Here is an 18,396-nt window from a genome sequence, read left to right as displayed (position 1 = left end):
CCACCCTTTATAAAAGGGGGAGAGAGCAGGGGGACCCTGGGACAGGGAGGAACCTACGAGTCACCTCACTTTTTGACGGGTGGGGGAGCAGGGTAGCATTCCAAGCTCTTTGCCCCCTCCCTGCCTTTCTGGCCGCGTGTCAGAGCCTGTCTTATAACAAGACAAAGGAATGATTTCATGAGTATCTGGACCCGAATCTCAAATTCAGGATTAAGAAAAATAACAAGGCTTGTGGGCATTATATATCTTGTCCAGCCAGAAAAAACAACAGGCTGAGAAGGGCTGGCCAAGCTCCTTTGAGCAGGTGTCGGGTTTGGGCAAAGGATAAGCTCTTGCAAAGAAGGGAGGCTGTTCAAATCATAATGGGCAAGATCCTCCAACGCGATCAGGACCTGAGTCTAGAGAATAAAGGGGGGGAACTCCCAAGTGGCTCCCCAACTTTGGTTACTTTGGAGCAAGGGTGTGAGACCTGGGTCCTGGTCATGGCTCACCTCTTAGCGGTGGAACCTTGAGTGAGCCTCTGAGCTCACTCCTGCATCCCTGCAGCAGGGTTGCTGGCTCCGTCTGCTGGCCAGGCTGCAGGGCAGACCAGAGGTAAGCACTTTGTATTCAGCAGGTGCCACAGTACTGGAGGCAGGGGGACTGGGGCGGGTAGTTCCCGCAGCCTTCCTGCCTCGTCCTGCTTGCAGCCAACACTAGAAGCCTATCAGCAGTTCTTGTCCCCTGGTCTGTAGGTGCCGAGGATGTGGTGATGGCGTTTTCCAGGTCGGAGACGGAGGACCGGAGGCAATAGCTGTAAACTCCTTGGAACACCCTGGAAGCTGTCAAGGGCCAAGAGATCTGTGTGGCTCCTGGGCTGGCTGAGTGGCAGCAGACCACCATCCCTCCCTCCCCCTACTCCTACCCCTCAGCCCCCCAACAGCCATTGCCACAGCCGCTCAGCAGGGCTGGCATCAAGGGAGACACCAGTGGTGCGTTTTCGATTGGCTTAAAGGGATGGACTCATGATTGGCTTCAGGAAGAAACCTTTTTATTTTTAAACCTTGACCAATGGAAACCTTTTATTTTTATTTCTGACTCTTATTTTTTAAAAAATTTGCGCCTCGGTATCAGGCTTCCCAGGAAGCTCTCCGAGCTCTGGTGCTTTATTTAGGTCATATTTTAGGAATGTGAAGAGGCCCAATTGGCTGCTTAAACTGGAAAAGGATTATGATTGGCTGACAGTGGGAAATGGTCTTTTCTTTGATTGGCTGCAGGTGTCCTGCTGGTATCAACAGCTTCTTTATTCTCAATGCAGAAAACAGGGTTTGGGACATTGGTTGTTATATTTGACTTGAAAAAAAAAAAAAAAAAGAAAGAAACCAAATGCGCTTTGCAATGTTTATTACACAAACAGCTTGCTGCTGCTCTCATATTTTGGGTTTGTATTTGAATTAGATTGGCTTGCCCTTGACTCCTGTTGCCATAGAGGGGGCTGGAGTCCACCTTAGATTACATTTGCTTTAATGACCACCTGCCTCTACTAGCACAGGGATCCTCAGGACCCCGAGCAGGATCCACAGTGGAAAATAGGGCCCCCAAGGAGCTTGGTGTTGTTCTGTTCCAGCAACCCAGAACCTGGGTGAATAGGAGGCAGGACTTATAAGCATTACTTACATGAGTTGGAACAAGCCAGTTTCCCTCAGTGGGAATGGTCTCACATGCTGTGCAGGAAATGTCTCAGTGGTAGTGCGCTTGCCTGGCACAGGTGAGGCCCTGGGTTCAATTCTCAGTACTGTAAGGAAAAAAAAAAAAAAGAAGAAAGAAAGAAATCTGTCCAGCCTCTCCTGGCCAGCCATGCTAAGCAGAAGAGCACTGGGCTAGGCAACTCACCCATCTGCCATCCCTGCATGTCCCCCTTCTCGAGGCCTTATCTTGGGCCTTCTCCCAGAAAGGAAAGGTAATATTCTCAGCTGTGAGAATCCATAGGTCATCTAGCTGGGGTCTCTTCCCAGGAGCCCAGAACACAGAGGACAGCCCCAGGTTGGCTCCCAAGGCCTCGGAGGACACTCTTGTGCCATCTTTCCCTTCCCAGGGCATGAGGCACTGTGTATCATGGAGCATGCACCAACCCGTCCCTGGCTGACTCTGGGCAGCGGTGTCTACAGTGTCGCACACACGCACACCATCACGCTTGTTCTGCGAGGATTTGAGTGATACCAGTAAGACCCCTGTCCTCCTGCGAGTCCACGGACCCCACAGGATGAGGACAGTGGGGAATATAGATGTAGCTGCAGCAATCCCAGCAAGGGCCTGAGGGTGTCTGCCCTCAGGAGGAGCAGTGTGCGAGAACACGGGCACTCTCGTGCACACGCTCATTCACACACTCCCAGCTCACTGGCCTGGAGCTCTAGCTGTGCCACTGAGGAAAGGGCTTCTTCAGTCCCTACCTCACCCCAGGCTTTAGCATGTGGAATCGGGTGTTGCCAGCTGCCCCTCTCAGCTCCCATGCAGGGCCAGAGCTCTCTGCTCCACCCTGTCCTTGTCATAATCGCAGCTCACTCTTTTTTTGTTGATGTTGTTGTTTGGCTGGGGTGCCTAACCACTGAGCCACATCCCCAGTCTTTTTTATTTTTTGTTTTTTAAATTTTATTATTTAAGTTGCTTTGGGCCTCTCTAAGTTGCTGAGGCTGGCCTCAAACTTGCAATCCTCCTGCCTCAGCCTTCCAAGAGGCTGGGATTACAAGTGTGCATCACTTTACATGGTTCAGTTCTCTTATAACAGTAACAACCCTGGCCTGGCTCATCTTCTGAAGAAGAAAAGTCCTAGTGTTGCTGTGACTTCATATTTCAACTAAAAAATATATCTGTTAGAGAAAAAATAACAGTAAAGATCTTTCATAGCTTGGCGAATTAGCTGCTATTTCTCCCTCTGAATCCTTGCTTTGATGGGTTCCACTGGGGCCTCCTCCAGGGAGGCACAGGGAGGGATGACAGCAACACCACGAGTTGGATGACTCTGGCCTGGATGGGAGGTCAAGGTGTGCAAAGATTTCCAGGTCAGCCCAGCCCAGCCTGAGCCTCAGGAAGGGTGAGCCCCAGAGATTGGAGATTCTGGGTATCTTCCTGATCAGACCCAAGTCAGTGATCTTTGGGGTCACCTTGCCATTTCATGCTTTGAACAGACCCTAAGCATGCCATCAAGGTGTGAGGACCCTGCAGATGTAGACACCCCAGCGTCCAGATGCACTGGCCTTGGAAGTCTAAAGACAAAAGTCCAGAGAGAATAGCCGACCCTCCTGTTCTCCTGCAGAGGAGGAAACATGCTGATACTCAGCTGCAAATTCAAGTTTGGAAGCTGAAATCATTTCTGCGTCAGGAGTTTTTGCTTGGAAAGCACTTTCTAGAGATTTCCATTTCCACCCTTCATAATCCCATTTTAGATTTTTTCCCCCCTGTTTATATGAACTCACCACTTATATTTCCTTTTCAAAAAATTTCTCTGGGTCCTAGATTCTGTGGGGTTTTAAGAATATGGACAGGGATAGCACAAATCACATCATTAAATCTTGGTGTTGAGCTGGGCCTCAGGAGGCTGAGTCTGAAGCAGGAGGAGGAGGACGGCTTGAACCCAGGAGTTCAAGGCCAGCCTGGGCAACACAGCATGGCCCCATCTCAAAAAACAAAAACAAAACCCAACAACTTGGTGCTTATCTTATACCATGTGGCAGCCCACAGCCCACACAGGGGGCAAATGCATGAATCCCCTCTGAGAAGGGCTTGTCCAGGCTTTGCTCAATCCCCTCTAGGGCTGGAAACTTACTACCTCACAAGTGAGCCATTTCGTCTCCAGGTAACTTACGTTCATCTTTATATTGAATTGGTCTGTCTTTGTATCACTCTTGTTCAGAAAGGAGTTTATAGTCATTGCAAGAAAGACAAATAAAGGTAGCTATTATGTCAGCTAAAAATTGCATAGAGGTGTATATTCAAGGGCCTGTGCTAGGTAATTTACATGTGGACTCCACCCCTCCCCGGTATTCTGAGAGACACTGCTCAGAGGAGAGACTGGCTCACATGGCCCGGCCTGCCCAGCCCCTACAGAGTCAGACGGGCTGGGAAGGAATCATCGCCTGGAGCTGTCTAATCTGTGGGGTCTTTAATGGGAAGTAGGAGATGGAAGAGGAGATGGGAACACTTCCGCAGGCGATGGGTAAACATTGGGGACAGCATTGGGTCTTTCAGGGTCCATCAGCCTACACAGCAGGCACCCTTCTGTGTCTGCCTTCCTGGGCACAGGTGTACATGGCTGGTAATGACCCTAAGGGGCTGGATTGCAACTGCCGTGGCAGGACGGAGGGGTGGCAGGTGGCAGTGTGGCCAGGCTGAGCTTAGGGGAGGTCTGGGCTGGGGAAGGAAGGCAGAGCACTGTCTTTTGTTGATGTTTCCCAAGCCTGGGAAGGAGGGCGGCTGAGAATGAATGGAGCCTTCTCTGTCTCCTCAGGTGAATGGCAGCTGTGAGCATCCAGGCTGCTCCTGGCCGCCTTTGAACGGGGCCTTTGTCTCAGGGAAACTGATCTCTCTGTGGCACCTGGTTCTGTTAGTTGGGGCAGGAGCCAACTTCCTGCTGGGACAGCTCTGAGCCCCAGGGGACCTCAGCACCACACCTCTGCCCCTCCTGTGTGGGTGGGTCCTCTCTGGGGGCTGCTCCCGGCCACCACTCCTTCCCCTCTCCCCACCCTCTGGGCCATGTTAGAAGGGATCACACCACCCTGGCTGTCCATTGGAGGAACTCCACCTTCTGGGAGACAGAGGGGGTGTGGTGGGGGGGTGGCGGCTAGGCCTCCTCAGGGGACCAGGGCAATGAAATAAATGTCAGCCATTGTCTTGCCTTCCCTGCCCCCCACCCCCATAATGGAACTACCCCCTCCTGGATGCTTCCAGAGGGCTGCAGTGCTGTGCCAGTCAGAAGAGCCACCAACGCAAGCCACGCCCCACCCTGCCAGCACGTCTTCCTGGGTCCTCAGGGAAAGAGGAATGTAGCAACAGGAGGCCATCCCTGTTTGCACACGTGGGAGCCACACCCGACTCTGCACAGCCCCAGGAGGTGACTTCAGACCCAGAGCCTCTTAACCCTTTCCACTTCCCACCAGGTGTGGCGAGGCACTCTGTAATCACAGTGACTCAGAGGCTGGAGTAGGAAGATCTCAAGTTCAGGGCCAGTGTCAGCAAGTTAGTGAAACCCTGCCTTCAAAATAAAGTTAAAAAGGGCTGGGGATGTGGCTCAGTAGTAAAGCACCCCTGAATTTGATCCCCGAATTTCTTGTGTTAGAAACTTAATCCTCAAGTTCATTGGTAATTGGAGAGCGGCCTTTGGGAGGTCATTAGCCTTAGATGAATTCATGAGGGTGAGCCCCTATGATGGCATTAGTGGCTTTATGAAAAGAAGAAAGCAGACCCGAGCTAACACACATGGTATGTCTTACCATGTGATACCCTCCACCATGTAAAATGCAAGAAGGCGGCCCACACCAGATGCTAGCACCATGCTCTTGAACTTCACAGCCTCCAGAATTGTGAGCCAAATAAATCTCTTTTCTTTATAAATTATCCAGTCTCAGATGTTTTGTTATAGCAACAAAAAATAGACTAAGACAACAGATATCTCCATGTCTTGGTATTAATAATACAGCCAGTGCTACCTGTGTATAAGTGTGTAGCACTTGGCATATGTCATCCTAAGTCATGGATAAGGTGAGTCAAGGTGAGTATGTCTTGGGCTGTCCACCATGGCAATCTGAGTGTCCATCCTGACTCCAGTTCCTCACCTTTCACACTTACCATGCAGCCTGACAGTCTGCCTCCAAGCTAAGCTGGTTTGGGTGTAAGTTCCTCTACCACTTTAAATCTTCTAGATTTATACTGTTTGCTCTCACAGAATAGATCTTTATGTCCACATGGCTGAGGGGTGGGGAGACATTATGGTTTAGAGTGAGAGCCCTGGAGACTGACCAGCAGGGTAGAAACCTGGATCTGCCACTTGGCAGCTGTGTGACTGGGGCAGATGATGTAACCACTGGAAAAAAAAAAAAGGAGGGCTGGGGCTGTAGCTCAGCGGCAGGGCTCTTGCCTGGCATGCGAGGGGCACTGGGTTCGATTCTCAGCACCACATAAAAAAAGACAAAGGCCTGCTGTCCATCTGCAACTACAGAAAAATTTTTAAAAAGGGAGAAACTAAGAGCATCTGCACATAAGGCTGTTGTGGAGGAATAAGGAGGAACAGGGAGGCAAGCTCAGCCAGCGACCTAGCCCAGTGGGCGGTCAGGACACGTGGTCGTCATGAAGTCATCATTGTGGGTGTCCCTGCACCCCCACCCTCCTGCTCATAAGTCACTCAGAGCAAGAACCTGAGGACTTGTCTGCAGCACTCACTGGAAGGAACCCGGCCCCAGGTCCAATTAGGTGCTTGTTAAGCGCTTTTTGTGAGGATGGAGGAGCCCAGATGATCCCTGTGGAAGTCCTGGCCAAGCTCCCCACCCCCACACCGCCTCCCCTCTGCTAAGCGGCTTTGGCTTCCATGGGGGAAGGGTGTTGACTGGAGCCCTGTCCCCCAGTGTCCCCCAGGCCTCTGGAGCTGAGTGGGGTCCCCCAGATAGACTTTGTCCTGGCTGCAAGGCAGGGAGGGAGCTGGGCAGAGCTGGGGGATGAGAGCCCTGGCTTCCACGGACCCTTCTGCTCACTTGCTTGCGTTGAAACTCCAAATAGAATCACAGCCAGGCAGGGAAGGGATAAAATTAAATCCTTGATCATGATCAAGTGGTTAAAAAAAAACACCACAGCCCGGGAGCTCCTTGTCTGCAGCGGCTCTGCTTCAGAGCCAACAGGAGGAGGAGGAGGATGGGGAGCCACACCCAGCAGGCTCTGCCACCAAACAGCCCCTCACCCCCTGGAGTGGGTCAAGGTTCCCACTCCCCTCCTAAATGGGGAGGCAGAGGCATGCAGGGGTCAGAGGTCACCTGACCTAAGGAAGGCCCACACCTTGCCCAAAGAGACAGGTCCTGGGCTCTGGGCCCTGGCTCTGCAGGTTACTGTGTGTCACTGAGGTCTATGAGCGTCTCTTTCCTTTCTGGAAAGAGAACCACAAGGTGCCCACCTCATCAGTTGTTGGCTGTAGTGGGCTGAGGTAGGGGCATGGGGTGTGGGGAGCAGCCTGCCTGGGGCTTAGACAATAAGGGGGCGGGTTTTCTGGAGAGAATTTCAGAACAATAAGGTTGACTGAGGGCCTGGTGCCTTCTGTTTCCTTGCAGGGGTGGCTCTAACCCGAGGCTGAGGCTGAGGGGAGCTGCCCCCACCTTTGACCTCTCTTCTAGGCAGAAAGCCTGGCTGCTGCCTCTGCTCAGGGGCCCCCTTAGGGGGGAGTGTGGGCCCAGGTGGGCTGGGACTGGGGACAGCTGGGGAGGGAGGTGGAGACACAGGGCTGAGGTGCCCCAGGGTCCTGATGATGCCCTAGGGCCGGGCACCTCTGTGCCCCTTCTGAGCCTTGGAATCGGGATAGGCTGAACCTTGCCCTGGGCCCTGGACTACCCTGAGGAGACAGTGGTGGCACCCGGCAGGGCAGAGCCCACAGTGCTGCAAGGTTTGCGGAGAATCAGAGGGAGGACTGGGGTGTACCTTGGCTGGGGAGTTAGGAAGCTAAGGGAGGAAATAATAAGGAGGCAAAAATAGCCCTTTGTCTGCCTCGGGCCACACATCCTCGTGTGTCCTTGCTTGCAAGGAGCCAGAGCGACTGGAGGGTCTTGATGAGGGAAGTTGAGTGTCCAGTGAGGACACGCCTAGCTGAGCAGGGACAGGTCCATTCACCCATACAGCCTCCCCGGGTCACCCCACTGGCCAGGGCCTCTTGTGTGACTGCTGCTGGGTGCCCCAAGAAAGATTCTGCCCCTAGATCCCAACCCAGAGGAGGCCTGTGATGCCTGGTGGGGGCTGGCCGCCCCGCCCTCCCTCCCTCCCTCCCTCCCTCCCTCCTCAACCCAGACTGCTCCTGCTGGCTTTTCCCACTGGGAGTTTGTCTCTGGGGATGGCCCAGCAGCCTGGGGGCAACTCTGTGGCCACAGGGGTCTGTAGACTTTTCTCTGTCTGAACCACCTCATTCCCCATCAGAAGAGCTGAGGCTGCTAAGAGACCTGGGGGGGGGGGGGTAGCCTGGACTCTGCCCTCAGCCTTTCTATCTGGAACCTTCCTTCAGAGCTCTCCCAGAGTCGCCCAGCTTGGACAGGGTCTATAGAGGTGAACCCTGAGCCATCTGCCTGGTGCCCAGGAATCCTCCAGGCTCCTTGAGAGTTAACCCAGCCCAGTCCATGCCAGCTGGGCCCCTGCCAGGCCTGAGCTGGTCAGGATCTGATGACAGAAGACCCACTGGGCTGGGGCTGGGCCAGGAAGGCAGCGATGGAGGCCCCAGCCCTGGGATTGCTCAGGCTGCTGCAGGAAACTGATTTGGAAAAATCCTCATGGCCCAGAGGAGGCAAGCTGGAGCTGGCAGACCCAGGCTTGCCTGCAGGGAAGAGCTATCCTTGCAGCTGCCCATGGGGTTAACCTTCTCCCTGCCTTGTCACATGGCTCCCTGGGGAAGTCAGGGAGGGCTGGCTGACATAGAGGACCGTGGGGTCTTCTGGGGTCCCTGGTCCCTGGCTCATGTTGAAGAACCCAGGGAAGCTGCTTCTGGAGTGGAAAACGTGTGGAGAGTGATTTGTCAGGACAAGCCTAAGAGTCTGGTCTCCATGGAACTGGGCTGTTGCCAGAGCACCAGCTCTACACCATCACCCACCCCAGTTTGGACTTGCTTTCCCCACACCTCCCAGGCTGTGAGGCCTGTTCAGGGCCCCAAACGCAAAAGGGTATTCCAGTTCCCTTGGTGGCCAAGAAGGGGACTCACGCTGTCTTTCCTCCAAGATACAGAGAGGATGAGCCGTTGCTCATGTGTGAAGTGGGCAGAGAGGCTTAGAAGATTAAGGTCTTCAAGGTCATTAGGCTGAGAGGACACCAGGACACCAGGACACCAGGTGGTGTGGGGAGGGGTGGGTACTGTGGAGAGCCCTGGACTGGGAGCTGGGGACTGGGTTTGCAGCCTAGGATTCCACTTACCTTGGGGAACTCCATTTTGTGTGTCTGAGTCTCAAGGGTCTTGCAGGAGTAATTAATGATGTTTGCCAAATACACCCAGCTCTCTACCAGCCGGGCATACTGTAGGACCATATTTCCCCCAACCCCTTTTAACTAAATGCAGCTCTCCCTTGCTTTGGCCAATACAATGTGAACAGAAACATTGGATCATTCCAGGTGGAAACTTCACGGGCACTTTCTATGTTCCAGAGGTGACTGTCCCATCAGCCAGGGTCCTGGCAGAGCCCCCAGCCACTCCATGCTCCACAAGTGAAGAAGAAACCATCATTTCATGCCCCAAGGGCCTTGGGCTTATTTGTTTTTGCAGCATAACCCTGCCTCTCCTGACCGCTCCAGTTGCATCAGCAATCTCTCTAACCATGGAAGTTGTGTAGCAGGCCAACTCTGGCCATAGCAGAGTAATCTGTTCTGCTCTCAATCCAAGGGCATTCCCTGAGACTCACCTGCTTTTTTCTGGCATCTGAAGTAGCACAAGCAAGGCTGCCCGGTTCCCCTCTCTGGGCTTAGGATTCAGTCTCCCCTCCATCTGGAGTGCATCCCTAAGGCCTCGGTGGACCTGGCTCCCTGCTTTTCTCTGACCTCATCTCCTCATTCTTCCCTGCTCATTTCTCTCTGGCCACTTGACTCCCTTTGTCCTCAGGGAAGCTGCTCCTACCTCAGGGCTTTTGCATCTGCTGATCCCTCTGCCGGGAATGCTCGTCCCACCTGGCTGACCCCTCCTCAGTTTCCAGACATGAACTCCAGTGCAGCACCTTGGAGGCTCTTCACTGGCTGCCCTATTTTGTTGTCCACTCTCTGACACTCTAATTTCTTTTTTCTTTTTAATACTGTGAGCTTCTTGTTTAATTGTTAATCTCTCCCTCTTCCCACTAGAGAGTAAGCTGCTTGGGAGCAGGGACTTGTCTGGCTTCTTCAATGATGTGTCCCCGGTACCTGGCATGTCATGGGCTCTCGAGGAAGCTCTGTTTGATGATTGGGTGACCTTGACTGTGGAATGGCTCCTCTGCCTGGTCTTCAGTGACCCACAGTCCCATGACCCTATTTTCTGTACCAAAGTTGTGCTGATAAGGAAGTCAAGGTCCTACCGAGAGGAGGGGGCCCTGACTGTTTCATTGGCTTCCATACCTCAGGGGGTGGACCCTGGCCCCCTGTGGCACCCCACGCTCACCATCCTTCGGGGCCTGTCTTGGCCAGTGAATCAATCCTGGGCTTCTAAAGGAGCTAGGGGACTTGTATTGATCAGCACTTTTTTGTTTGCAGGCCACAGAAACCAACTGCAACTGGCTCATGGCCCTGGGGAGGCTCTGAGGGTAGCTCATCAGAACCAGGGCCTCAAGGCCTAGAACTGGGGACATGATATTTCCTGAACACCCTCCCTTTAGGACCAACTTTGCTTGTTTCTGTGTGATCTTGCCTTTTGGCCTCATCAGATGGGCTTTCTCCCACAGTGGGACGTGGCTCCTGGCAACATCTGTGGAAAGGGACTTGCTTTCTCCCAGGGCCCAACGTAATCCCAAGGCAGACTCTCTTGGCTGGGCTTGAGTCAGGTTCTACCTGTTGGGCCAATCACAGCGGCTGGAGATTTAGTCATAATCCCATTGACTAAATGGCCCCAGGTAGAGCAGGCTACTGAAAGCGATGTCCCCACATGGAAGGAACGATGATGGTTCATACAAGAAGGACACTGTGGAGTCAAAGATGAGATGTCCACAATAGGACTCTGGTGTTGGCTGACCCCCAGGGAGTGAAAAATCCCACAGTAACACCAGCCCTGGGGGCTCAGTGAGTCTGAAGCCTGGGGGCTCAGTCAGAAGGAGGAAGAGGAGCCTCCTATTGAGATTAAGTTTTCATAGCCAGGTGGCATGGTGAGCACCTGGAGTCCCAGGTACTTGGGAGGCTGAGGCAGGAAGGTTGCAAATTCAAGGCCAGCCTGGACAACTTAGTGAGACTCTAAGCAAATTAGTGAGACCTGGTCTCAAAAACAAATAAATAAATAAACAGTAAAAAAAAAAAAACAGCTTTCAGGACTGGGGCTATAGCTCAGTTGGTAGAGTGCTTGCCTTGCATGCACAAGGCCCTGGGTTCAATCCCCATCACCACAAACAAACAACAAATCAGCTTTCTTCTTTCCCTGATAGACCTGTTTCACTATCATCCAGTGGCACCGTGGTGTCCTGAGACCCCACCTGTAAATGCAGGTGTCTCACAAGAGTGAAGAGACTGGGAAATGCCGCACGCTGATTCCCTCTCTTGGAGTCAGGCTACAGTGAGGGTTCTGGGAAGTCCTGCAGGGAGGACAGCCATTTCCTGCAGCTATCTGGCCACAGAACTTGGGGTTTTTTTGGTTTTGTTTTTGTTTTTTTTAAGCTACATGGAACAGGCCCTAAGAACTGCTGCAGTGAAGAAAGAGTGCTAGAAAAACCATCAGAAATCCTGGTTCAAGCCTGAGCTCTGCTACTTATGGGTTGTAGGACTCTCCCAGGCCTCAGTGCGCCAATCTGTAAAATAGGTGAAAACAGACAGGTGAGGTGATGCACACCTGTAACTCCAGCAACTCAGGAGGCTGAGACAGGAGGATCACAAGTTTAAGACAGCCTCAACATCTCAGTGAGCCTCAGCAACTTAACCAGACTCTGTCTCCAAATAAAATTTAAAAAGGGCTGGGGAGACATAGCTCAGGGGCAAAGTGCTCCCAGGTTCAATCCCCAGTACCACCACCAACAACAAAAAACAAAGGCCAGGTGAAAACACCATGCTCTGTAGGGTTGTACGGATTCCTGGTGATTACCATCGGTTTATCCTGGAAAATAACACATCCATTCTTCACCTTACAAGCAGGTGACCCTCTGTCACAAGGACCTGGAGGTTGACAAAGGGGACGGAGGTGATGAGTTCAGGATTGGCAGAGCCAGATGACTAGCCAGATGACTAAAGGAGGCACTGCAGTCAGGTGCAGGGAGGAGGGAGGCAACAGTGGTTGGTCAACCTGGTGAGGGAAGCCAGCCGGAGGTGCCCGAGAGCAGCTTCTTCTAAACAGACAGCAACACCTCCCTGTGCCCCCTTCCGGCTCCCAGCCTTCCTCGCCCCACCCAGCAGACTGTCTGGGGCAGAAGTGGTTCTATTAGTGTCCCAGGGCCACAGGCTGCATGGTTTAAACAACAGAATGGCTTATCTCACAGTTCTGGAGGCTAGAAACTGAAATCAAGGTGTTGGCAGGATCCAGGATCGGTTCCCTCTGAGGCCCTGAGGGAATATCAGGTCCAGGACTCTCTCTTGGCTGGTAGGTGGCCATCTTCTCCCCTGTCTGTTTATTTATTTGGTACCAGGGGATTGAACCCAGGGGCATTTAACACTAAGCCACGTCCCTAGCCCTTTGTATTTTTTATTTTGAGACAGGATCTCGTTTATGTTGCTGAGGCTGGCTTTGAACTTGAGATCCTCCTGCCTCAGTTTCTTGAGCTGCTGGGACTACAGGCATGGGCCACTGTGCCTGACTCCCCCAGTCTCTTTATATGCTATCCTCTGTGTCTGTGTCCTAATCTCTTCTTCTTACAATGACACCATTCATGCTGGATTGGCCTCATTTTAACTTGTTCAACTCTGTAAGTCGCTATCACCAAATAAGATCACATTCTGGGGTCCTGAGGGTTAGCGCTTCAACATATGAATTTCGGGGAGACCCAATTCAACCCACAACGCTGGGTATTCTCCCCAGTAGGCCTTTCCTTCCATGTCACCAGCCCAACTGCTTGGCTGGAAGCATGTGGCTTGTGGTCTGCCGGAAGAGAAAGAGAGCCCATAATTGTGTTAATTGCCATAATGCCAGATCTGCAGTTAATATGCCATGGAAACAAAGAGCAAACGCACTCATAGCACATAATCGGGCTTCAACTACACCCTCGGCAGAGCTGTGCGACTGAGCACCACTGTTTATGCTCCTTTTCAAATTGGACAGCTGTGGGGGTACCTTGGGGCTGGGGATAGCCTCCAAAAACCCTGGCTGGGTCCTGTTCAGAGGCAGGCACCTGGGCCCAGCCCGTGAGGCCAGGGGCAAGATGAGGGCATGAAAGGGCCTCCCAGCTTCCAGCTCCAGGCCTTTCCACGAGCCCCAGCTCTGTGGCAACTGACCGGGGCCTTGGCAGACAGCGATCCTGGGGAGGCAGCGATCCCGGCAATGGGAGCACGGGTGCTTTGTTCTCTGCAGCGTGGCATGAGTCATAGCCAGGTGGGGACTGTTGGAGCCCTGCGGCAGGTTTGGGTCACATTTGGAAAACTGACACTCAGCGCACACATCTCTGTTGCAGGAGCGGTGGTCAAATGCATCTGCAGCCGACCTTCTCCCTCGGCCCTTCTCAGTACACAGGCCTGGCTGCTTTGTGTCTCCATGGCCCTGGGGACAGACTGTCTGGAGACTGCCCTGCCAATGCTTGCCTGCTTCTTTGAAAGGTGCCCTGCTCAAGCCTGGAGGCTGGGACCAACTTCTCCCAACACGCAGCATCCCTCGTGCGGTACTGGGGCCTCCCTGCCCACCAGGTGTCGGGGGCTCCTTGCCCTTGGCCTCCCCATCTGCCTCTTCCCCCAGCTTCCTGGCCTTTCTGCAGCTGAGTAGAGACAGACTGAGCTTTCAGCCTGCAGCTCAGGCGGTCTGGATTCTCCCCACTATCACAGCCCCTGGCCTGCCCTGTGCCACCGGGGGCGGGTGGCAGTGGGACTCACAGACTCCTCACCCTCAGGGGCTCCCCTTGTTTCCCGTCCTGCCCTAGGCTGTCCCGTCTCCCACAGCCTCCCTGCCTTTTCCAGGCTTTTCTGGTCCTCCTCCCTGGCTCCGGCTAAGCCAGCTGCGGGGAAGCTCATTGAGAATTCTCGGAGCCGTCTGCTGGCCTGGGGGCTGTCTTCCCCAGCCGGGCTGCCTCTCATTTGCATCCCCTAAATCAATGCCCTCCATGATCAAAGTCCCACCCTGCAACTTCAATGAGGCCGGCTAAGCCGCAGAGCCAGGCCTTGAGGAGAGGGGAGGGGAGGCAGGACCCTCCCTCCCTTCCTGCTGCCCTCTGAGGCCCAAGGGGAGCTGGAAAACAGAGGCCCCATGGGAGTCCCGGTGGAGGCCGGGTGCACAGAGAGGAACGGGAGCCGAGTGGGGCTCCCCAGGGAGCTGCTCCCTTCCTCTGGCTCCCCTCACCCGGCTGCTCGGGGAACAGGGCATTGCAGGCCTGTCCACAGGCTTTCTGGGTGTCCTGTAGCTCTGCTGCAGCACCTGAAGATGTCCGGTGGCGTCTGGAGGAAGGCAGCTAGGCAGCCTCCCTGGTGGAGACCCAGAGAGGGCTCCTTCAGGGACTTGGCCAGGCAGAGAGGGAGGTCAGTCACCCTGACCTGTTTCACCTGGGGGTCGTGAGATGAGCACTACCCGTCTCAGCTAGAATGACAGCCACCTCTTATTGAGCACTCCGTGGGCCAGACACAGTGCCAAGGGCTTTCCTTCATGGCGCCCCGTCCCTAGGAGGCGCACTTGGTGATTAGCCCCGTTCTGCAGACGAGGAAGCAGGGAGGAGAGACAGAGCTAGGAGGTGGCAGGTCGGGGTAAGCGGGGTCGAGGCCCAGGGGAAGTGCTGCAGGCCAGCCAGGAGGTCTGCAGTGTTCGGGGGCCTGGTCTGTCGGGATGGTCAGCACAGGCCCTGTCCTCACGCAGAGGGCACTTTCTGGCAGCCCTTGCTCAGGGTGCCCCGTCTCCCGCGGTTCCACCCCAGCATCTTGGCGCAACCGTGAGCACACAGCATAACACGAGCCCTTGGAGCTGGAGGGAGAGATCAGGCCCCACGCCAGCCCCCTGGGTGCCCCTGACTTCTCCTGGCCCTGCAGAAACTTTGCTCATTAGAGCAGCGATGTCATGGGCAAGAGTTTCAGCTCTAGAACTTGACGGATCTGGGTTTGAATCCTGGCTTTACTCCTTGGCTGTGTGACTTTGGGCAAATCCTTTAACTCTCTGAGCCCCAGTGTCCTGTTCTGTAAGAGAAGGATGATAATTTGGTTCATGGCTGGGATTGCTGCCAGCATGGAATCAGACAGCGCACGCTGCACGCTCTGTGCAGGCTTGGCCTGCAGCAAACAACTCGGGAGCTGAGCCGGTATTTTTTTTTTTTTTTAATCTCTAGGGGGTTATTAATCCCTGCTACACAGACGAGGAAGGAGGAAAAAGGTGTCCCCAAGCAGCAAAGTGAAATGGAGGCTTCAGAGGGCCAGAGTCTGGCTCTAGATTTGTGTGTGTGTGCGCGCTGGGGATGGATGGCTCTTGATTTTTATTGGAGTTTTTTAGCTCAGGGAGCTTCAAGGCCAAAGGAAAAGCACAAGGGGTGGGGGGAGGAGTCCAGAGAAGCCTTTTCTGAGGCTGCGCTCTGCTACTTCCAAGATGGCTGGTTTTAACGTGCCACTCAAACCTCTGAACTCCTTCCCTCCAGTTAAATGGGGATGAATAAAAACCTCTACCCAAGGGATTGCTGTGGGGCCCAGATGCGTTCAGATGCCCTTTGGAAAAGGCAGTTGTGATGGTTGGGACCTGGAATGGCCCCCAAAAGCTCATATGTTGAAAACTTGGTCCCCATTGCCCCAGTGTCCAGAGGTGAAGTTTTAGGGGAGGGATTTGATCATGAGGGCTCTGACCTCACCCGTGGATTAATCCATTTAATAGATTTGTAATTCAGATTACGGGAAGGAGGTGGAAACTGCAGACAGGGGGGGCGCTGGGGGAGGAAGCAGGTCACTGGGGGCATACCCTTGGGGACTGTATCTTTTTTGGGGGGGGGTACTGGTCAGGAGTGCTTTACCACTGAGCAACATCCCCAGCTCATTTACATATTATATTTAATTGTAGGTGGACACGATACCTTTACTTTATTTTTATGTGGTGCTGAGGATCGAACCCAGCGCCTCACCTGTGCTAGGTGAGCGCTCTACCGCTGAGCCCCAGCCCCAGCCCACAATCCCAGCTCTTTTTATTTTTTTATTTTGAGACAGGGTCTCACTCAGTTGCTCAGGGCCATGCTCACTTGTTGAAGGTGGTCTTGAACTTGAGATCCTCCTATCTCAGCCTCCTGTGTCACTGGGATTAGAGATGGGCACCACCGTGCCCAGCTGGGGACTATGCCTTGTGCCTGGCCTTTTCCTCGCTCTCTGTTTCTCCGCTGTCGTGTGCTCAGCAGCTCTTCTCCACCATGCCCTCTACCAAGATGTTCTGCCTCGCCACAGGCCGAGAGCAATGGAGTCGGCCAACCATGGACTCAAACTTCTGAAACCGTGAGTCAAAATAAGTCTTTCCCCCTCTAAGCTGTTCTTGTCGGGTATTTTGGTCAGAGTGATGAAAAGCTGACTAATTTGTGAGTGTACTAAACAAGCGCAGACGGAAGTGCTGCACGCATGTAGCTATTATGATAATCACCTCCTTAGACTTCTCAAAGTACGTCTGCATGCTCCATGATCATCATCATGGGGGCGATTACAGCCGAGCCTCTGACCTCTGCCATGTGTCCACCCTGAGCAGCACCCTTCGTATGCATCCTCTCACTTCAGCCTCACAGTGTTTACAGGAGGTATTACCATGATTGTGCCCATTTTACAGATGAGGAAACTGCAGCAGTTGACTTGTTGGCTCTCACTGTCAGGCATTCCTTCTGTTCTTGTATGGCCTTGTTGTTCAAGATGGGGTTTTGCTATGTTGCCCAGGCTGGCCTGGAACTCCTGGGCCCAAGGATCCCTCACCTCGGCCTCTCAAGTAGCTGGGACTGCAGGCTGCGCCACGGCCGCTGGCAGCTCGCGTTGTTTTGAAGTCACTTTATCCTGCCCCCTCCCCAGTTCCAGGAAGTGAGCTGGAGCTTCCAGAGAACCCAGGTGTCCTCGCTCTGAGCCCCGCACTCTGTACTGTGTGCACACAGTGGCCTGTTTCTGCCCTACCTCCCCCCTTTGCTCCTCCCCAGAAACCCACGCAGCCCTTTTCCTCCTGGGTGTTGTGCGGGGCAAGACACGTCATGTTGGGGGTTGGTTGGTCCTCAGAGGTCCGCCAGGTGCATAATTCCTTTTACAGAATAAAACAGCTGTGTGTGGCTCTGTACCACCCAGAGAGAGGAGGGGAATGTGCCCTTACCTTCAGCTGTGGTGGGAGGAGGGAAGCGGCTTAGGAAGGAAATCTTATTCTTTGGCCTACCTTTGGGGGTCGGAAGTGAGTTGCTTGGCCTATGGGGAAAGGCAAGGTTTTCCTTCCTTGGAAATTTTTACCAACTAGTGACAGCTGATGCTTCATGCTTGGGAATTCTCTTAGTTTCTTCGCAAATGGAGAATCATAGAGCTAGAAAGACGTGACTCCGGAGGCTGAGGTAGGAGGATCACAAGTTTGAGGTTGGCCTCAGCAACTTAGCAAGTGCTTGTCTTAAAATAAAAATAAAAGAGGGCTGAGGATGTAGCTCGGTAGTAAGAGGTCCCCCCCACGGGGGGGGGGGGCGGGGGGCTGAGGTTGTGGCTCAGCGGTAGAGCGCTCACCTTGCATGTGGAAGGCACTGGGTTCGATCCTGAGCACCACATAAAAAATAAAATAAAGGTATCATGTCATCTACAACTAAAAATATATTTTAAAAAAGATGCTCCCGGGTTCAATGCCCAGTAGCCCCTCTCCCCCACAAACCCACAGTTTCCAACCTGATACCCCAGAGGCCACAGCACCGCCCCTTCTGAAGTCAGGATTTCTGCCACTTTCAGAACAGCTTAAAGCCCCAGGTCATGAAGAGTAATGAAGAATGTAAAAACAAACATTGTTTAATTCTTGCTTCTAGCCATAGGCCTTGCACTCTGCTTTCTGTGGGTTGGCTCATCTGTTGAAACTACTCAGCCAGGAGGACCTGCCTTGTCTCCATTTTACAACAGGAGATACTGAGGCTGGAGTGGTTAAGGACCTTACCCAAGGTCACAGAAGTGGAAAGTGACACAAATGGGGAAAAAAATAAAAAGGTTCACTGCGGCATTCTTCGTAAAAGCAAAGGACTGGAAACAACCCTTCAACATGGGGAAAATATTCCTCAATAAAGGCCTGATTAAGTAAAATCCAGTAATGTCTCCACAGGGAGTACTATGCAACTATGAAAAGGAACGATTCCGTCTGTGCACTGTCATGGAGCCATCGCTAAGATATCTTTTTCTTTCCCGTTTTTTCCTGCTTAATCCCTCCCCCTCTCTCCCCTGCTTTTTTTTTTTTTTTTC

General features: G+C 53.3%; 1 protein-coding gene across 3 annotated transcripts in view; it reads left to right on the top strand.

Moving 5' to 3' along the window:
• Ctnnbip1 (catenin beta interacting protein 1) overlaps positions 1 to 15,859 on the top strand; it is a 68,979-nt gene extending 53,120 nt beyond the window's left edge. For 2 of the 3 annotated variants that reach the window (XM_071617331.1, XM_071617330.1), the window contains one exon: positions 13,464 to 15,859. In XM_071617331.1, coding sequence (XP_071473432.1) covers positions 13,464 to 13,768 — 305 coding nt within the window. In that variant the 3' untranslated portion in view covers positions 13,769 to 15,859. Of the gene's footprint in view, positions 1 to 734; positions 5,590 to 13,463 lie in introns of those variants that run through there. The other variant, XM_027947621.2, reaches the window with a different exon arrangement.
• Positions 15,860 to 18,396: the final 2,537 nt, after the last annotated feature.

Source organism: Marmota flaviventris, chromosome 10 (genome assembly GCF_047511675.1).
Source record: "Marmota flaviventris isolate mMarFla1 chromosome 10, mMarFla1.hap1, whole genome shotgun sequence".
Taxonomy (NCBI): Eukaryota; Metazoa; Chordata; class Mammalia; order Rodentia; family Sciuridae; genus Marmota; species Marmota flaviventris.
Note: the sequence above shows the minus strand (reverse complement) of the source record. Positions and strands in the feature narration are given on the sequence as shown.